Source organism: Muscardinus avellanarius, assembly GCF_963383645.1.
Source record: "Muscardinus avellanarius genome assembly, chromosome: 4".
NCBI lineage: Eukaryota > Metazoa > Chordata > Mammalia > Rodentia > Gliridae > Muscardinus > Muscardinus avellanarius.
Genome location: NC_137789.1, coordinates 81,434,304 through 81,456,411, shown reverse-complemented (window position 1 = coordinate 81,456,411; position 22,108 = coordinate 81,434,304). Strand labels below are relative to the sequence as shown.

The following is a 22,108-nucleotide window of genomic DNA, read 5'->3' as shown; positions in this document are numbered from 1 at the left end:
AATATAGATATTTCCTAAAAACTTCCTAATGTCAGTAAAATTAAGGATTGTTTTGGGATTTGGTGTGATTATTCTATTTACAGACTGAACAATTTTGGTTTCCAAATAAAAAAATAAAATAGGTCTGGGGAGTGTAGCCTGGAGGTAGAAGGGTTCCATCCCCACTACCACCAAAAAGAAAAAATCTATATTTAATACTGCAAAGTAGAACCTTGATGAATATTTGCAAAATTTCAAGATTAATTTTTTATATAAGATGGCTTCTCATGCAGAATATTTCTCTATTGACAGTTAAAAAATTGTTACATATAATCTTTAATATATGTAATAAAAGGGTTGAAGCTCTTACATATTTTGACAATTTAAACATTGATTATAAACCTAAAGCATTATTTAAATAATTAATTGTAAACAACTTACCACTTGTGCATCAATTGCGACCTGAGCAAAGCCTTTACGATGACCCCATACGATGTTGTAGGTTTCATCACTAATTAGGGCTTCTCGAACTCCACCTGGTGAAATGGCTAACAAGTGACCGCTTCTCAAAATTTCAACACACTTTTCTCTTGGTCCATGTAGAGCACAAAAAACATCAAGTAATAAACTAAACCCTGTAGAAAACAAAGCAAAAAGATCTATATTAAGTATTTCTTGTTAAAATTCTTCAAGAGCAAAACCCTTCACAACCTATATGACTATCTATACTTACATCAGTAAACTCTATTTTCTAAAATCAACAACTCTTTAGGTTAACATAAGATTAATATTTTTTGTGAAGCAATAGCTATATCTTACTGATCACCCACTACTTTGGCTACCTTACATATTTAAAGTATGTATGTATGTTGTATGTATGTATTTGTGCGGCACTAGGGATTGAACCCAGGGACATTCAATCTCCTACCTTCACCCCCTCCCTATTTTATATTTGAAAACAGGGTCTCACTAAGTTGCAGAGGGCTTTGCTAATTTGCTGAGGCTGGTCTCAAACCCATGATTTTCCTATCTCAGACTCCCAAGTACTGGGCTTCCAGGTGTGCAACACCTTGTCCTGCTCAAATTCAAACTCTTCTTAAAACGCAAAACAATCTTAGAAAATAGAGATTCTCCTTGCTGTTTTATATGTGGGGAAAGTTGGGGTCTGAAATTAAGTAGCATGCACAAAGTCACATAGCAAAAAGGTAGCAGGGCCGAGATTCCCACAAAGGCATATCAAGTCCAAAGGTCCTTCTGCTTTATCTCATGCCAAATACAATATGCTTATTAGAACAATCAGCAATAATACCCTATCAGCAATCATGAGCTTAATCTCATTATCCTTATAAGAAAGAACCACTTGTGAGAATGTGAAGCTAAGCCCTATGAAAACTGGCAAGACTATAATCAAATCTATTTAAAAGTCAGATGATGCTAATCCTAAAATTAAATTGTTTAGCAATTAATAAGAACAAATATTATTAGGAGTTTTAAATAAAGTGAGGTTGATTCAAGACAGTCAATTCCAAGTCTTAATATTATATAGCTTTTTATATTACAACTGTTTATGGATGAATGACATAATCCTATCAGTAATAAGAATATTTTAATAAAATCTTACATTGGAACTTTAGAAGACTGCTAGTATGCGCACTATTCCTTGAGATTAAGAAATAAAAAAAGCCGGGCATGGTGGTGCACACTTGTAATGCCAGTGTTTGGGAGGCTGAGATAAGGAGGATCGCACAGGTTCAAAGCCAGCCCCAGCTACTTAGTGAGGCTCTCAGCAACTTAGTGAGACCCTGTTTCCAAATAAAATATAAAAAAGGTCTGGGAGTATAGCCTGGAGGTTGAAAGCCTCTGGATTCCACCCCCAGTACCACACACACAAAAAAAAGATAAAGTAAAAAATGTCCTTCTTTTGCACTAACAACTATAATGATTTTATACCTTCAGAAAACAATGAAGGACATAAGGTAAATCTATGTCAAAATATCATAAGGATCATTAAGGAGAAAATTACCTGAAAAGCCAATGATAAAAATATTCACATTTTATTTATGAAAAGGAAAAAAATGGGAGCAACCTAATATTTCATAAAATAGGCAAACATTTTAGTCATAACATTAACCATTCATTATAAAACATGGCAAACATGTTAATGCTTACATTAAATCCTTTTTTAAAATCCACACAATTGTTTGCAAAATATGTGAAAATATGTAAGTTAAAAATGAAGTAAAATACATTAAAATAATATATTAAAATAATGTGATAGTGGTAAGATTACAATGATGCTCTTTTGTTCTCTAGGTTTCTGTTTAACCGAAAGCCTTATAGTCTATTTAATTTATACACAAAGTACAAATGTGTGTCTCAGGACACATGATACCCATAGCACTAACCAGGCATATGCAAAGCACTGACGGAGATCGTTACTCAGTGCACGGCTTGGTGTGTGTCAGGCTGGATGACAGGTCAGCTTTGCTTTCATTATTCCAGAGAAAATACTGTTAACTTTCCTGTGTTGTTTCTAGTAATTTAGTGACAGAAAATAAGATTTCATCTCAATAAATTAATTCAAAAATTATTTCTTAAAAATCTCACTACTGTGTTCGTAACCATTTGGCTAACTAACCTTTTTAAAAAGCTACATATATTTTATGAACAGATTCAAAAGAATGTAATCCTCAATCTCAGCATTTAAGTGTAGAGGCAAGTTGAGCAAGACAGCAGGGTAGTATAATGAAGACTAATTTTCCCCTAATTTTTATTTTCTATCACACTGACAACTACTAAATCCTAATCAAAGTAAAATTAAACAAAATGAGTATCTCATGAAAAAAATTCATCATGTGAAAAATCAACTACCTTCTACACCAAAATATGTATTATTTTGCATAAATTATAATTTAAATTTAAACTGGGATGTATTCTGTGGTAGAGTATTTGCCTATCATGTGCAAAGCTCTAGATTTGCTCTGGAGTACCACCAACAAAAAAAATAATAATAAAGTTCAAGATTTAAGCCTGGAGTGATGGCACGTGTCTGTGGTGGTTCCAGCTACTTAGGAGGCTGAGGCAAGACTGCTTAGAATCAGAGGTTCAAGGCCAAACTGGTCAACTTAGTGAGACCCTAGCTGGAGAGGAAAAGAAGGAAAAAGTTTAACTTAGAAAAATAATAACTAAATAGTGTGTGTGTGTGTGTGTGTGTGTGTGTGTGTGTGTGTATGTGTGTGTGTGAGTTGCAAAGGGCCTCACTAAGTAGCTGAGGATGGCTGTGAACCCGGATACTCCTGTCTCAGTCTCCTGAATGCTGGGATTACAAGCATGCACCACCACGCCTAGCTTATAACTAAATACTTTTTAAATAAAGAAACAGGAGGATGACAGTTTCACAACCAGCCTCAGCTACTTAGTGAGTCCCTGTTTCAAAAAAAAAAAAAAGGAATAAAAAATAGGGCTGGGAGTGTAGCTGAGGTAGAATGCCAGTGGGCTGAATCTTCAGTACAGGAAAAAAAAAAAAAAAAAAAAGGAAAGAAAAATTTTAAGTAACATTTTTGGCCAGAAAATTCTCATTTTTAGATATATTGCTTAAACAGGATAATCATGTTTCCAAATTAGAGTCCCAAGTTTATTACCCTAAAAGGTAAAAAAAATCTTTTCCAAATCACACTAGAGACCCAAGGGAGACTACCACATCATCTAATCATGCTGACTAAACATTTTTATACCACCATGTACAGTTACTGTAACTTACCTGGAATTTTAAAGACAAAGTGGTCAGCTACCACTCGGCAGGTTCTGCCTTTATGGATAAAAATTTTAGCCATGAAGTAGTAAAAATCTATGGGAATAGCTCCATGATAAAAAATTATAAGTGCTGGTCCTTCTGGTATTTTTTCCATCCCATGAACTTCATAACCTGCTCAAAAGAAATGTAAATACTTGATTTGTTCATTAATTTAACTGTACTAAAGGATAGCCAGCCACTCAAAAGCTCAGTATTTTCTTACAAGTTAAGGAGTCTTCCTGGTTCCCTTCCCATTTCCCTTTTTATTCCCTTTCTTTTCCCTTTTTTTATTCCCTGAAAGAATCAGTCCTATAGCCATAAAGCAGGGCAGAGTGAAGTATGCACTTATGTGGAGAGGTTGCCCAGAGTGAGTGCTGGAGTTGTGACTCAAAGCCCTAGCAGAGTCCTGACACAGAAAGCCCAGCATAGGATGGTAAATCTGAGTGGGAAAAGAAGCAGAACCAAGGGGTTGCATGGAGTCAACGCCCAAGTGAAAGGAGGACATCACACACAAGCAACAGCCTAGCACAAGAGGTCTAGCTGAGCTGGGTTACAAGGTGTCTGTGTAGGGGAGGTGGCCTGGTGTAGGGCCTCACAACCTGAATAGTGGAGAAAGGTACTATGCAGGGTGGTGGCCTGGCCTGGGATGTTAAGAGTTCAGGTGTGGTCAGAGGGTGTATGAGTTAGAGAATGGTAGCGATGAAGGGTGGTTACATAGAAGGGGGCTGATCACATGAGTCTATGCATTAAAGATAATGTGAGCCAAGTGCCTCATGATTGGAAGAAAGGGTTAAAAATATAGAAAAGGAAAGAGCTAGAATTAACCCTGTAGCCACAGGCTGATAGTGCTCCCTCCCTAAAAACAAAAAAAAATCCACATAACTTACCAACTACTAACTTTGTCTAAGACCTGAAGAAAGAAGCACTTTTAAGAACATATGTTTACTGGTTCAGAATTGTTTGATTCCAATTTCAGGTTAATTAACTCAAAACAGTTTTAAGTTCTGATACTGTCTGTTAGTTTAGATCCTTTTTTTTTTTACTGGTCTGGAAATGGAATTCAGGGGCATTAGACATCCGAGCTACACCCCTAGCCCTATTTTTTATTCTTTATTTTGAAACAGGGTCTCACTAAGTTGCGGAGGGTCTCACTAAGTAGTTGAGGCTGTCTGCGAACCACTATCCTCCGGTCTCAGCCTCCCAAACTGGGATTACAAGCGTGTGCCACCATGCCCGGCTAGAACCTTTTTGTTAACCTTAGAGATCCTATGATTCTTTGGTCTTATGTGATTTTTCCATAGAAGGCAATCTGATTCATTCATTCATTTAAAAAACAATTTTTCAAACCGGTCCTGGTGATACATACTTGTAATCCCAGCATTTGGGAGGCTGAGACCGAAGGATTGTGGTTCGCAGACAGCCTCAGCTACTTAGTGAGGCTCTTTGCAACTCAGTGCGACCCTGTTTCAAAATAAACAATAAAAAATAGGGCAGGGAGTGTAGCTTGGAGGTCAAATGCTACTGGGTTCCATCACCAGACCAGCAAAATAAAAAAATAAAGCAATTTTTCAAATACTGCAAAAAGAACTTTTCTATCCAATTAATTAGGTTTTTTGTTTTGTTTTGTTTTTACAGTATTAGGTATGGAACCCAGGGTCATTCTACCTCTGAGCTACACCCCCAGCCCTATTTTTATCCTTTACTTTGAAATAAGGACTTACTGAGTTGCAAAGGGCCTTACTAAGTTGCTAAGGCTTTCTTAGAACCGCAATCCTCCTGACAGCCTCCCAAATGCTGAGATTACAAGCAAGTGTCACCATGCCCAGCTTCCAATTACTTAATTCTGATTCAAGTAATTCTCTTTGCTTTAAGCTCTTTATATCACTGAAGTTTTATGAGGCTATCAAGAGGATCAATGTTCCATTGGATACATTCTGAAAGATACTATCTCAGGAGGACACAGACTATTCCACAGGTTCTCTCTGCTTTTCATAACATTTTAAAAAATAAAATAATTGAGCAACTTATATAAATCTAGTAATCTGGTTGAAAGTAGAAAAATTCAAATAATCAATATTGACAAAAACAATAGCTTACCATAGTGCCACTAAACCCTAAGCATCAAAATTATTCAACTGCATCACTCATGAAGCACACATGTGGTACTACTCTCTGCTGAGAAATTATTAGATCACAGTGCCTTGTGCCCTCTCCAAGGCTTCTTAGGTCTCAACTGTCTAATCAAGTGACAGGCAAGTACTGACGTGTCACATGAAGCAGTAGTGGCTCCCTGGTTATACTTTCCCTCCTTTGTGCTTCTGTTTCTGTGGTTGCTTTTAACTGGAGTACCTCCTGTCACATGTTTCTCTTAGTTGCACTGCATTTAATTCCTTCTCCCTCAGACTCTGCACTCAGTCACTAAGTTCTCCAAATTGTCTCAAGTCTATTGCCCTGGTAGCCTTCCCAATATCAGTTTCAAAGTGCAGCCCCATCAACTTCTGCCTGTAGTACACCAACACTAGGGGAGATCTAATGTGAAAAGGAATTTCAAAGACGGCAGTGCCTAAGGTAATTATCATCACTGTCCATCCAACCATTGTCCAGGGAGGCTGAGATTCAATCTTTAGATCTGGAGTCATCTGGGCCTGACTAATAAGAACAGCCATATTCTGTAATGAATATGGTCCTCTTATATGATTCTATTAAATTAAAATTTATTTTCCTCCTCTGCTCTGATCTCATTCTCACCAGGCATTCTCCTGATTTTCTGACTTCCTCATAAAGATTAGCCTATAGGGAAATGATACGAAGGTCAGTCACAGGGAACTTAAGTAGCCTCTATAATGGCAAAGATCTATTATGGAACTGAGGGCTTCTGGCTTTCGACAAGTTATCATGAATTCAGATAACCTTCTCCTAAAAGAGAGATCTCTCTTCTATATTTGTCATTAAAACTTCATTTTTAAACCTACACATCTACACAGTATGGTAACTTAATGACAAAGGTCACCTTTTAGGATCATCCTCAGAAAAGCAAATAGAACTAAACTACATAAAATAGAGTCCAAACTCCTGAACATAGGGTTCAAGATCCTTCAAACCTGGCTTTATCTAGCTTTCCAGGTTTGTTGCTCAGCACACTTCTCACCCACAAATGATTCACTTTCTAGTCCTGAATATACTGCTGCATTTTGACATTATGACATAAATGGCACCTACTTAGTACATTATTTCTCTTATTCAATAATGAGTCTTGAGGATCTACCTATGACAGGCACATGAACTGGTCTTATTCTTTCTGGTGGCTATAAAGTATTCCATAATAAACTCCTATCGCTTTCATTTAACCATTTTCCCCATTCAGAGACAACTGGGTTATTTTCAATGTTTCACATCACTGCCACATGAATACCCATTTAGATGCACCCATGTACACTCACTTGAACATGTGAGCACATCAAAGGGCAATTCTTGGTCATATGCTATTTCTATTTTTAGTAATAATAGAAATTAGTAGCTGGGCATGGGGGCGCACGCTTGTAATACCAGCATTCGGGAGGCTGAGACCTGGAGGATGGCGGTTCACGGACAGCCTCAGCTACTTAGTGAGGCTCTCTGCAACTCAGTGAGACCCGGTTTCAAAATAAAGAATAAAAAATAGGACAGGGGTTGTAGCTCAGAGGTCGAATGCCCCTGGGTTCCATCCCCAGACCTGCAAAAAAAAAAAAAGAAAGAAATTAGTACTAACTGTCCTTTCTCCTGGCTGGCTGTGCATTACTTCCCACATGCATCAAATAAATGTTTCCATTTCTCTATTGTCTCAACTTTTAAAACACTGTCAAATTTTAACTTCTGCCAGTGGTCTAGGTAAAAATATTATCTCAATGACAGTTTTATTTTCCTTTCCTAATTATTAGGGGGACTTGTATACCCATTATAGTTAGAGGCCATTGGGCAGAAATCAACAAAGTAAAGAATAAAAAAAATACAGAAAATCAACAAAACCAAAAGGTGGTTTCACGATAAAATTAACAGGATGGATAAACCACAAGTCAATCTAAACAAACAACAACAACAAAAAAAAACCCAAATTACAAAGATAAGAGATGAAAAAGGAGATATTACTACTGAAAGTATAGAAATCCAGAGGATTATCATAAACTACTTTGAAAAACTATACTCCAACAAAATGGAAAATATGGAAAAATTGACAACTTTCTAGATAAATACAACCTGCCTAAACTGAGTCAAGAAGATACAGAAAATTTAAACTAACCAATAGCAATCAAAGAGATTGAAACAGCAATAAAGAGCATACCATCAAAGAAAAGCACAAGACCAGATGCTTTCCAACTGAATTTTATAAAACCTTTATAGAAGAGCTAATCCCAATACTCCTCAATCTATTTAATGAAATAGAAAAAATGGGACTCTCCCCAATACATTCTATGAAGCCAACATCACATTAATACCAAAACCAAAGACAGCTCAAGGTAGGAAAATTATAGACCTATATCTTTGATGAACTTGGATGCAAAACTACTAAACAAAATACTAGCAACACACATTCAAAACCACATCAAGAAAATCATACACCATGACCAAGGAGGGTTCATCTTAGGGAAGCAAGGCTGGTTCAACATACAAAAATCAATCCACGTTTTACATCACATAAACAGAACCAAAGACAAAAATCAAATGATCATTTCAATAGACGCTGAAAAAGCATTTGGCAAAATCTAACATCCATTTATGCTGAAAGCACTACAGAGAATCGGAATAGAAGGAATTACATCTCAACATCATAAAGGCAATCTACAATAGGCCCACAGCCAACATCATATTAAATGGGGAAAAACTTCAAGAATTTTCCCTAAAAACAGTTACAGGACAAAGATGTCCATTATCACCACTTCTTTTTAATATAGTACTTGAGAATCAGCCAGAGGAATAATGTAAGAAAAGGAAATCAAAAGAGTACAAATAGGAAAAGAAGAATTCAAACTTTCACCATTTGCAGATGACACAGTACTAAGAAGACCCAACAAACTCAACCAAAAGGCTTATAGAAATTATCAACAAATTCAGCAAAGTGTCTGGATACAAAATCAATCTTAAAAAATCAAAAACTTTTCTGTATACCAACCATAAATCCACTGAGAAAGAAATCTAGAAAACATTTCAACTCAGGATTTCCTACAAAAATATAAAATAAAATACTTAGGAATAAACTTATTGTTAACGAAGGAGGTAAAATGCCTCTCCAAAGAAAATGATAAAAAAAAAAACTGGAAAAAAAAATCAAAGAAGAACTTAGAAGATGGAAAGATTTTCCATGTTCATGGATAGGCAGACTAAATATCAACAAAATGGCCATACTTCCAAAAGTGATCTACAGATTCAACGCAATACCCATTAAATTATCAAGATCATTCCTTACAGACAGAAAAATCAGTCATTTGGAACAACAAGAAAACCAGAATAGCCAAAGTAGTTCTTAGAAACAAAAGCCATGTAAGAAGAATTATAATATTGACTTTAAGCTTATACTTCAAAGCCATTATAATAAAAACAACATGGTATTTACACAAAAACAGATACATAGACCAATGGAGAAGAATAGAAGACTCAGAAAAAAATCCACAAACTTACACCCAATTAATTTTTGACAAAGGGGCCAAAAACATACACAGGAAAAAAGATAGCCTCTTCAACAAATGGTGTTGGCAGAACTAGTTAACCATATGCAGAAAAATGAAAATAAATCCCACTTTCTCACTCTGTACAAAAGTCAATTCAAGATGGATCAATGACTTAGAAATTAGACCAGAGACCTTGAGGCTCCTAGAAGAAGGCATAGGTCCAACACTGCAACATCGACACAGATAAAACTTTCTCAACAAGACCCAAGGGCACAAAAAACTAGGTCAATCAGTACGTGGGATTGCATGAAACTGAATAGCTTCTGTACAGCAAAAGATATGATCCAGCAATATCACTTCTGGGTATCTACCCAAAAGAAAGAAAAACAAACTACCAAACTAATGTATGCGTATCTATGTACATAGCTGCACAATTCACCATTGCCAAACTATAGCAACAGCCAAAATGTCTTTCAACAGATAATGGATTACAAAACTGTGGAATATGTACACAATGGAATTTTACTCACCCATAAAGAAAAACAGTTACATCATTTACAAGGAAATGGATGAAACTGGAGGACATTATGCTAAGTGAGATTAGTCAGTCACAAAAAATAAGAAATCGAATGCTCTCCCTAATATGTGACAGCTAGGGAGAAAATGGGTCATAGGAGGAACTCCAGGATAAGATTCTATAGATAAGCAAATAAGATGACTTGAGGGGATGGGAGAGGGGAAGAGAGAAATTCTCTAATACACATAATGTACTTTAACAAACATATCAATATCAATCACTAAGCCAAACATGAGGAGGATGGAGAGGGAGGGAATGGGGTGGGAACTGGGTAAGGCCTAATTGAGTGATGTGTGCATGTATGTCTCCACCATCTTGAATCCCATTAAGATGTATGAATACAATGTACCAATAAAAAAAATTATTTTTATTTATTTATTTATTTTTAATTGGTGCATTGTAGTCATATATCAATCACACTGAAGTTCAAGACTTGAGAGGATATACAAGCACACATCATCCAATCAGTCCTCATCCAGCCCCCATCCCATTCCCTCCCCCTCCCTTGATCCCATGCTTGTTTGGTGATTAACTTTGATATATTTGTTTATGTACCTCCTGCATTTTAAAGAGGCTCCGTCCTCCACTATTCCATACCCTCTGATTCGTCACATTAGTTGCTTCACCATAGGGCCCTTTCTATAGCTCGACCTCTTCCTGTAGCCCCTTTCCTCCTAATTTTTGCTGATTAGGGGAAGCATCTGATTTTTATTTTCTGTGATATTTCTCTGTGCATGCATTGCAAGTACCGATCCCACTTTTGACGGCCCCAGTAGTGGCCTAGCTACCAGGTGGACTGATCCAGACCTCGCTGGCTCAAGCAGCGGCCTTGCCTCATGGGAGGCCCTGATTCTGGTCTCGCTGGCCCTGACACCAGCCTAACTCCTCAGCTGGCTCCGATTCCAGCCTCAGAGGCCACAATAGTGGCCTTGCCTCACGGCAGGCTCCGATCCCAGCCTCGTTGGCCCTAGAACTGGCCTAACCCCTCAGCAGGCCCTGATCCCAGCCTCGGAGGCCACAGTAGCGGCCTTGCCTCATGGCAGGCTCCGATGCCGGCCGTTGGCCCCAGCATCGGCCTAACCCCTCGGCAGGCTCCGATCCCGGCCTCGGAGGCCCCAGCACTGGCCTTGCCTCATGGCAGGCTCCGATGCCGGCCGTTGGCCCCAGCATCGGCCTAACCCCTCGGCAGGCTCCGATCCCGGCCTCGGAGGCCCCAGCACTGGCCTTGCCTCATGGCAGGCTCCGATGCCGGCCGTTGGCCCCAGCATCGGCCTAACCCCTCAGCAGGCTCCGATCCCGGCCTCGGAGGCCCCAGCACTGGACTTGCCTCATGGTGAGCTCCGATGATGGCCTCGTTGGCCCCAGCCCCGGTCTAACCCCTCGGCAGGCTCCGCTCCGGCCTCGGCGGCCTCAGTAGCAGCCTTGCCTCACGGAAGGCTCCGATGCTGGCTACTGGTCCCGGCACCGGCCTAACCCCTCGGCAGGCTCCAATCCCGGCCTCGGAGGCCCCAGAACCGGCCTTGCCTCATGGCAGGCTCCAATGCTGGCCCCTGGCCCCGGCATCGGCCTGACCCCTTGGCAGGCTCTGACCCAGCCTCGGAGGCCCCAGTAGCAGCCTTGCCTCACGGCCGGTTCCAATGATGGCCATTGGCCCTGACACCGGCCTAACCCCTTGGCTGGCTCTTATCCTGGCCTCAGAGGCCTCAGCAACGGCCTTGCCTCGCTGGCCCCAGCACCGGCCTAACCCCTAGGCAGGCTCCGATCCTGGCCTCGGAGGCCCCCGTAGCAGCCTTGCCTCACAGAAGGCTCCGATGCCGGCCGCTGGCCCCGGCTCTGGCCTAACCCCTCGGTAGTCTCCGATCCCAGCCTCGGAGGCCCAAGCACCGGCCTTGACTCACAGCAGGCTCCAATGACGGCCTCGCTAGCCCCAGCCCCAGTCTAACCCCTTTGCAGGCTCCAATCCGGCCTTGGAGGCCTCAGCATCGGCCTTGCCTCACGGCAGGCTCCAATGCTGGCCATTGTTGACCCCAGCACCAGCCTCACCTTTCGGCAGGCTCTTATCCCGGCCTTGGAGGCCCCAGCACTGGCCTTGCCTCACGGCAAGCTCCGATGCTGGCCGCTGGCCCTGGCATCGGCCTAACCCTTTGGCAGGCTCCGAAGCCAGCCTCGGAGGCCCCAGTAGAGGCCTTGCCTCACGGCAGGCTCCGATGCCAGCCACTGGCCCCGGCACCAGCCTAACCCCTCGGCAGGCTCTTATCCCAGCCTCGGAGGCCCCAGCATCAGCCTTAAAAAAATAATATAGGCCATTTATGCTTCCTGAGTACCCCTTTAAGCCATTTCGACATTGGATTTTCTTACTAACTTATTTTCTAAGGTATATTGTAAATAATTTGATCTGCCCTGCCATTTAACATGTTATTTCTTTTTCACTTTTCTGTCTTGACATTCCCTATTAAAGACTGTCAAATATTTTACTGTAATTTTTCCTGCTGATCCGAAATGCCACTTTTATCGCTTACTAAATCCATGTTTCTAGACTCTTTAATCTGCTTGATCTATGAGTGATGATCTATCTTTTCCCTGTACCACTAACACATTTTAGAAGCTCAATGAAAAGTCAGTTGGAATTGCATGAAATTAACATATAAACTTGGAATATGGAATGTGAGGTGACATATTTACTGAAACTAACCATTTCTTCAGCTCTTTTTGACTTTTATCTGTATAGTTAGTTTCTCAGTAAAATCCATATATTTTGTTAGTTTTAATCCTAGTAAGATTTTACTATAAAGAAAAAATTACATTATTTATAATGTAATTATAAATAATGTGTTTAATAATCCCATTTTAAAAATGACTATTAGTGACATATGGGCAGTTACTAATTTTATATTACTCTTATATGCAATTTTCTTGCTTAAATAATCTTATTAATAATTAAATTATTGTTTATTTTTTCAAGTATCTTTTTCTAATTACTTATCCTTCCTATTTCTGGGACCCCTGAAACAAATGTTAAAGAGCAGCAATAACAGCAACCTTGTCCCAGTTCTCTATTAACGGAATTCCTTTTTTACTCTGCTTCTCCATCATTTATGTTTGTTAAAGATTTCTGGTACATTCCCCTTAACAGTTAAAGTAGTACATTTTAGTCCTCATTTGCTACACCCTTTTATCAAAAATACTAAATTTTATAAAATTATTTTCTACAAGACTGACCTATAAATCTTTTTGTATCTATTTAGTTCTAATAGCAAAATTATGCTAGATATGAGAACTAGTTTAACTCCACATTTTGTATATACTGTTTGTTTTAGGATGGACATTAACTTAAAACCTTATGCAACTGGTGGGCTCTGCCCTTTGTTAGAAGGAAAAGGAAAACAACTTTAGATATGGTTCCAATGTTTTATGTTTATTGGTCTATTCTATTTCTCTTTGAACCAATTTTGACTATTTCTATTTTCCTCTAACATGGGCCAATTCATTTACAGTGGTGAAAAGTAGTTACTCCTCATTTTCTACTCATTCTTCAAATCCTTGTTCAAAAGCTACCTCCTGTGTAAGTAGTGCTTTTATTTTTGTTCTGTAGGAAACGAAATGAACATTTACTAAGCATTTATTTACATGCCAGAAACTATTATTAGACTAAACAAATTTCACATAATGCTCATAAACTCTCCACAGATGGGGAAATCTAAGTGTGAAAAGCCTCTATATCTTTCTAAAGACACACAGTGGGCCAGGGTACAATCCTGCTTTTGCCCAGCTCCAAAGTCTGTATTCTTGCTCCATGTCACAGGTTTATACATGCTAATCTAGATTTTCATGTTGACTGTAATCTATTAAAAAGTTGTGAAATTGACTTGTCAAATGTAAAAACACTTTCGTGAGTTATGACCAGCGTTTTTCTTTTTGAATAAGATAGAAAACTGCTGGGTGTGGTGGCGCAGGCTAGTAATCCCAGTATTCGGGAGGCTGAGACCGGGGGATTGCAGTTTGAAGACAGCCTCAGCTACTTAGTGAGACCTCTGCAACTCAGTGAGACCTGGTTTCAAAATAAAGAATAAAAATTAGGGCAGGAGGTATAGCTTGGAGGTCGAATACCCCTGGGTTCCATCCCCAGACCCACACACACACAAAAAAGATAGAAAACAGAGTAAACCAAATGAAGAAAGCATATATACTCTTCATGGTACTGTATACCCATGTACACGTATACAGGATGGCAAAATGTTTTTCTCAATAGGAATCACAGTAAAAACTTTGATAGCCTAAAACTGTATTTTAAACGTATTAGGGAGCTGGGCATAGTGACACATACTTGTAATCCCAGTACTTGGGAGGCTTAAAATAAAATAGGACTGGAGATGTAAAATAGAGACAGAAGGTCCCTGGATTCAAACCCCAGTACTACACACACACACACACACACACACACACACACACAGTATAAATTAAAACTTACTTAACAGCAATATAAAATCCAAATATGCATGCAACTGCCTTTTATGTTGCTATAAAATAAAGAAAATCAACATTTAAAAAGTATCACTTAAGCCCGGCTTGGTGGCTCAATCTTGTAATCCCAGCGTTTAGGAGGCTGAGATAGGAGGATCACACAGGTTCAAAGCCAGCTTCAGCTACTTAGTGAGGCTCTCAGCAACTGAGTGAGACACTGTTTCCAAATTAAGTATAAAACTAGATCTGGGAGAATAGCCTGGGGGTTAAAAAAAAAAAAAAGGCCCCTGGGTTCTACCCCCAGTACCAAAAAATAAATAAATAAAGTATCACTATTCCAATAAAATATTAAGTTATCATACAAAACATTAAAGAGACTGAGAACCAAATATTTCCTCTGAGCTCTACATATCTAAAAATACCTTAAAATACATATTCTACTATAAAAAATTTAGTGTTTAAATTTACCTAAATTAAATCACATCCCCTGGAATATAAGTAAATTCAAATTCCTTATTATACATGGTCTTAAAATATAGGAGGCATATATGTGGGGAATATGAATTCCCAACAAGTACTGTAAATGACATCACTAAATTTCTATATCACTGAAAGACAATGAATAGCAGTAGTCTGCAGAAATGCGGCCTCTGCTGACATGCACATGTAAAATGCTAAAATACCATCTTGCTTCATGAAAAACAATGAGAGGATATGTGAGCTATACTGACTACAGGAACCTTAATAATGATCAGTAAATACTAAGAATTCAAACCACCAAAAGTAATGGTTCCTATTTGCAAACCTGCTGAACACCCTGACTTTGGCTCTGAATCCCCAACCTGAGACAGATTCACTACATGATGCAAAGCACAAGATTTATAGCTAGATGTCAGAGGTCAAATCCTGGTGCTGCTTCCTAGTGGAACCTGGGCAAATAACCTCTCCTCGTGGGTAAAATGGAGAAAATACTAAAATCTGTCATGTTATAAGGTCTAAAGGAGTCAATGTATGTCAAGTATTTCCCAATGTCTGCAATGATAAACACTCAAAAAGACTATAGGCATCTAAGTATGTATAAAGTATTAAGATGACAACACATTAACCTAATAAGCCAATTACAGGTAATCTTTCCTAATAGTAGTCCTATACTCCAGTGACCTATATCCTCAAGCATCTATTGTGAAGTCTCCTTCTATAAAACTGAGGCAGAACAGAGCACCTGGGAACAGAAGGGTATTGAAGAACTGAAATAGGGAAAGTTAATAGATACAATTATAACAGTGAAAATTAATATAAAATTTCAACCCCAACAGTGTGATCAAAGGAAAAAGGATAAGTGGTGCTAGAATAGAAGAGCCCACTTACCTTTGGAATAGATATTAAGGACCGAAATCAGGCAAAAGACATCAGGTCCCCAAGACCAGTTCTGACCAATAACAAAAGAGCAGATGGGGAACCACAAAAAGGGATAAAAGCTTACCTCCCAAGATCTTCAACAATTACTTTCTTTAGGGGACTCCTCCTACACTAAGTGGGGAGAGCTTTGTCTTCTATCTTTCCTTGTCTTAAAATAAATCTTTATACCCCTATGCTAACTCTTCTAGAGTCTCTTGACTTTTAATTTTGCACACAAGAACTGAATAAGAGGAAAACCTGCATCCTTTTTTCTAGTAAACATGATACAACATGATACAGAAAGCCACATCTTTGTCACAAGCTGCTATGGTTTGAATGTGGTTTGCCTGAACCAAAACTCATGTTGAGGCTTACTTCTTCAATGTTAGGAGGTGGGGCTTTATGGGAGGTGTTTGGGTAATGGGGATGGGTCCCTTATTAACAGATGAATGCCCTCTCCTGAGTGAGTTTTCACCCTTGGGAGAATTACGTAAGTTACTTCAAGAACAAGTTATTATAAATCAGGTTGCCCACCATGTTTTGTTTCTTATGCAAATGCTTACTTACTCTTCTGCTTTTCCACAATGCATAGAGAAGCATGAGGCCTCACCAGAAGCCAGCAGGTGCTAGAGCCATGCTTCTGAACTCCCAGAATTGTGAACCAAAATGAACTTTTCATTATAAACTAAAACCCAGTTTTAGGTACTCTGTTAGAGCAACAGAAAATGGACTAAAACCACACCTATTCAATCCTAGGTATTTTTTGATAGGCTAAAACCAAGAGACCAACAAAAAGGTTACTGGTGTAATAATGAAGTAAAAATTGGTAGAGAAAACTTTAAGCCCTTAAAAATAGGCAATCACAAAGGCAATTTTCATGATGACCTAAGGAAGAGCCAACCATAAATCATTAAGTATACAATATCAGTCTCTCAGTAACAAAAGATGAATTTCCTGAAGAGAAATGTATTGTCATCTCATTTATTCTAAAAGACTTAATGAATTTTGTGAATTTTGGATTACAAATTAGCTTATGTGCTGCTGAAGCAGACATAAAAATACAATTATATTTAATGTAAAATCATTATTTAATATTTCCTTCTTTTAAAAAATTTCTATACTGATTAAATCAAATTTGTTTTAAAGAACAGATGAAAATGCTAAGTATTAAAACCCTTGAAAAACAGTTGATTTAGCTGGGCGTGGTGGCGCATGCTAATAATCCCCGCGCTTGGGAGGCTGAGACAGGAGGATTGCACGGGTTCAAAGCCAGCCTCTGCTACTTAGTGAGGCTTTCAGCAACTTAGATCCTGTTTCCAAATAAAATATAAAAAAGGTCTGGGAGTATAGCCCGGAGGTAGAAAGCCTCTGGGTTCCACCCCCAGTACCACCACCACCACCAACAACAACAAAAACAGCTGCTATGCAGTTTTAGTCTCATATACTTTTAGATGCTTTAAAAATAAATTTCATATTTTAGCTTATAATAATAATCTACAGTGTTGTATAACTCTTTGTTTAATGGCTAACTAATATCTGGGGAAAACCACTTTAAGAAAACCATACATGCAGAACAGGAGGATCACACAGTTAGTTTAAAGCCAGCCCCAGCTACTTAGTGAGACTCTCAGCCCCTTAGTGAGACCCTGTTTTCAAATAAAATATAAAATAGGTCTGGTGGTATAGCCTGAAGGTAAAAAGCCCTGGGTTCCATTCCCAGTACAAAGAAAGAAAGAAAGAAAGAAAGAAAGAAAGAAAGAAAGAAAGAAAGAGAGAAAGAAAGAAAGAGAAAGAAAGAAAAATAAGAAAAGAAAACCATACATGTGCACAATGCATGCAAATTGAGAAGGAACAATAAATATCACTTCCATTATTTTCAGTATCTTCTCAATCAATAAAACAGGATAAAAGGGTTTCAGTGGGAAACAGATTACAACGTATTGATCAAAGCATTCTTGCTTACCATGCCAAACTGCTGCATGTCCATCCCACAGAGTTGCCACTGTTTTCCTTGCACCATCCCATAAATTATGAGAATAAGCTTCTTTTAATACATTCTTTCTCTTGTAAATGTGTAAGAAAATAACAGTAAGGTAGAGAAGAAAGATAGTAAAGTAAGGAAGTATTAAAAGTATTAGTGGTGTAAAAACCCACAAGAGATGGCTTGCAAAATTCAAATAGTCCTCCAGGTGGTCGACACCAAACCATTCTTCAAGTATGCGAATCAGACAAGTCATATATGGCGCAGAATACTGTTCTGCAGCACAGGTTTGATTTTTGTCCATCATTTTTCTTTAGGTGAAAATGACAGTCAGTCTTTTTCTTCATTGCCACAGCAGGTCTTTCATTTTGACACTAGAAGGGAAAAATAACTTAGTTACTCTTTTTACCACTACTATGTTAAATGTTGTACTCTACTACTTAAAGATAATATAGTCACTTCTTAATACCAAAAATGAGCATATTTGTTCATGCTTAAAGTTGTTAAATATTTAAATGTGAAAATTTTAAGGTTTCGGTTTTTTGCTCAGAAACTGTGTTGGATTTAGCTTTTAAAATAACTTGCAAACTAATTGAGACAGGAAGAAGCTGATGAATGAAATTTCAGATGGACCTTAATAAACTGATTTACATCATAAATGGATCATGTTGAATGCATCTTAAACTAACTCATGTTAAATTAACTATGTTCTTCACAAAAGAAAACATCAATTTGTGATTCAACTGAAGTAATAGGCAGGCATGGTGGCACATGCTTGTAATCCCAGTACTTGAGAGGCTCACATGATCATGGGTCTTGGATAGCCTCAGCTACTTAGTGAGGCCCTCCGTAACTTAGTGAGACCTGGTTTCAAAATAAAGTATAAGAAACAGAGTTTGGAGTATAGCTTGGAGGTAGAATGCCCCTGGGTTCTATCCCCAGAACTGCAAAATAAATAAATAAATAAATAAATAAATAAATAAATAAATAAATAATAGAAGTAACCAAATTCTTTAGGAAATGAGGAAATGATGACATACATTTTGGGGTATTATATTAAGAAACAGTTTACAGAAAAGCTATGTTCTTTTGACATTATATAATACTAAAATATTGTCAATACTATTTTTAATCTTACAGTCATTAGAATTTGTTAAATCTTAGCTAAAAATACAGCTATTCAATTATTTTATGAACTCACTTTCTAAAAGATCACCTGACTTCCCAAATACTACATATATATCTTATCCTAAGATTCAATGTATGTATTCTGAAAAGCAATAAGCAAATAGGAGAAATATATTATTAAAGAAAAATGATAGGAGTGAGGATGTAGCTCAATGCCCTGGTTTTGATCCCCAGTAGCACCAAAAAAGAAAAGCAAAAGAAAAGAAAATCATGTCGGTTTTCTTGTCGGGTGTGGTGGCGCACGCTTGTAATCCCAGCATTCAGGAGGTAGAGATGGGAGGATCACAGTTTGTGGATAGCCTCAGCCTCTTATTACTTAGTGACGCCCTTCGCAACTTAGTGAGACCCGTTTCAAACATAAAAAGGACTAAAAAATAGGGCTGGGGGTGTAGCTTGGAGGTAGAATGCCCCTGAGTTCCATCCCCAGTACCACAAAAAAAAAAGAATAAAAAGAAAATCATTAATACTTAAAAGTCAGAATTTCCATAAAATAAATAGTAAGTGACATCCACAAATGTTTGATAAATATGATTAACACTATTATCAATCTAGTATGTTGCAACTAAAAAGTATACTTATGCTATCAGGGCTTTACTGAGGACAACTGTTTAGTGCCATTCTATAAAGACCCAACTTAGAATTTATTTAAACAGAGCTTTGCTTCTTTGGGGGAAAAAAGAAGTTATTATGTGTAACTAAATATATCTCATTTTTAATAACTTCACCAGACAAGCTGACAGTCAAATATTATGTCCAGAGATATAATTATATTATCCAGCTGGGCATGGTGACACATGCTTGTAATCCCAGCATTCGGGAGGCTGAGACAGGAGGATCATGGTTCGCAGACAGCCTCAGCTACATAGTGAGACCTTCTGCAACTTAGTCAGATCCTGTTTCAAAATAAAGAATAAAAAATAGGGCTGGGGGTGTAGCTCAGAAGTTGAATGCCCCTGGGTTCCATCCCAGACCCGCTAAAGAAAAAAAAAAAAGAAAGAAAGAAACCAATATTATCCATATGATCATAATTCCCTACACAAGATTTACATTATTTCTTTCTTCAATTCATATCTTCTCTAACTGTGATTCTATTCAGAGACATTTTATCATTATTCCACACTATGTACTTTTAATAAAAATCATAGCAAGCCAGGTGTGGTGTTCCATGCTTGTAATCCCCATGCTTAGGAGGCTGAGACAGGAGGATCACACAGGTTCAAAGCCAGCCCCAGCTGCTTAGTGAGGTTCTCAGGTACTTAGTGAGACCCTGTTTCCAAATAAAGTATAAAACAGGTCTGGGAGTATAGCCCGGAGGTAGAAGAGTCTCTGGGTTCCACCCCCAGTACCACCAAAAAGAAGAAAGAAAGATAGAAAGATAGAGAGAGAGAGAGAGAGAGAGAGAGAGAGAGAGAGAGAGAGAGAGAGAGAGAGGAAAAGTATCTCAAATACTTTGTGGCTGAGGCAGGAAATGAAAGGGACATGAAGAGAGAGACATACATACAAGAGGAGTTATATGTTGTCTTTATGCCAAGATTATGTTACTAACTGGATTATTAATAAGGCATGTATTTGTCTTCCAGGTATAGAGAGTTTAGCCTAATTTTCTTTAAACCAATAGCATCTACTTATGAGAAAACTGGATCTATTATGGTAACAGAAGGTAAATACAGCATACATCAAGCCTCTAACTTGGGCTTTATTTATATTATATTTTAGCCAATCCACCTAAGAGTTGAATCACTATAATTCATCAGTGTTTGAACATTTAGAACAAACTTTAATATTCAGCAGAGCAAACTTTAATATTTTCAAAAATGAGAGGGACTGGGGCTATAACAGAGTGATGGCTTAGCTTGTATTGTACAAGGCCCTGGGTTCAATATCACTGCCCCAAAAGACAAAAGAACAAGTATTGATGATAATGTAGAGAAAAAGTATTGCCACTGTGAAAATCAGTTTGGCAGTTCCTCAGAAAGCCAAATATATAGTTACCATATGAATGGCATGCAATTTAAAATTCCTTCCTTCCTCCCTCTTTTTCTTTCTTCCTGTGTGTCAGTCACTGAGGATTGACCCCAGGGACATTCCACCTCTGAGCTACACCTCTAGCCCTATTGTATTTTATATTTTGAAATACAGTCTCCCTAGGTTGATGAGACGCACTACTTGCTGAAATAGTCCTCCAACCTACGATCCTCCTATCTCAGCCTACCAAGTACTAGGATTACAACCATGCGCCACCATGTCTCACTGCAATTGAAAATCTATAAATTGCTTTTTTCTGGAATTTCCCATGTTATATTTTTTGGAATGGGGTTGACCATGGAGAGCTCAAACTAGAAGGTGAAACCAAGGATAAGGGGAAACCATTGTACATCTCTTATCCTCTTACTCACATCCTGATTTAACATGCACAATAAACAGAGAAGGGAAGAGGAACAGAATATAGGCAGAGCTCCAGGGAGAGTCCTTTAACAATGTCACATAGAAGAATCTCAACACAAATGAGCATCCAACCTTAATCTTGGTTTTAACCTATCCAAAATAAAAAAAAAAACTAGAGTGTGTCCCATTCCATCTTCGAAACCATTCATAAGCTACTTTATTATATGTATTTATCTGTTTATTTATTATCTATTTTGGTGGTACTGGGATTCCTGGAAACCCTTCTGCCTCTGTGCTATACTCCCAGACCTATTTTATATTATTTGGAAACAGGGTCTCTTAAGCCAGCGAGGCTGGCTTCGAACCTCCCTCCTGTCTCCACCTCCCAAGCCCAGGGATTACAAGCGTGTGCCACCACGCCTGGCGTGGTGGTGGCGCACACTAGTAATCCCAGTGCTTGAGAGGCTGAGACATGAGGATTGCACAGGGTCAAAGCCAGCCTCAGCTACTTAATGAGGCTCTCAGCAACTTAGTAAGACCCTGTTTCCAAACAAAGTATAAAAAAATAGGTGTGGGAGGATAGCCTGGAGGTAGAAAAGCCCCTGGGTTCTTTCCCCAGTACCACAAAAAAATAAATAAATAAAAAGGTGTTCCTCATACTTACCACCCCAGCTAGTAGACATTCTTTAGGACCTGGCCTAAGA

General features: G+C 38.4%; 1 protein-coding gene across 2 annotated transcripts in view; it reads right to left on the bottom strand.

The window, feature by feature from the left end:
• The window catches only part of TMEM68 (transmembrane protein 68), a gene marked incomplete at both ends in the record, with an annotated part of 31,974 nt that extends 13,836 nt beyond the window's left edge, over positions 1–18,138 (bottom strand). The window contains 3 exons of one of the 2 annotated variants that reach the window (XM_080693547.1): positions 421–614; positions 3,740–3,904; positions 17,814–18,138. In XM_080693547.1, the coding sequence (XP_080549673.1) occupies positions 421–614; positions 3,740–3,904; positions 17,814–18,138 (684 nt within the window). Of the gene's footprint in view, positions 1–420; positions 615–3,739; positions 3,905–17,813 lie in introns of those variants that run through there. The other variant, XM_080693548.1, reaches the window with a different exon arrangement.
• Between the last annotated feature and the right edge of the window lie 3,970 nt (positions 18,139–22,108).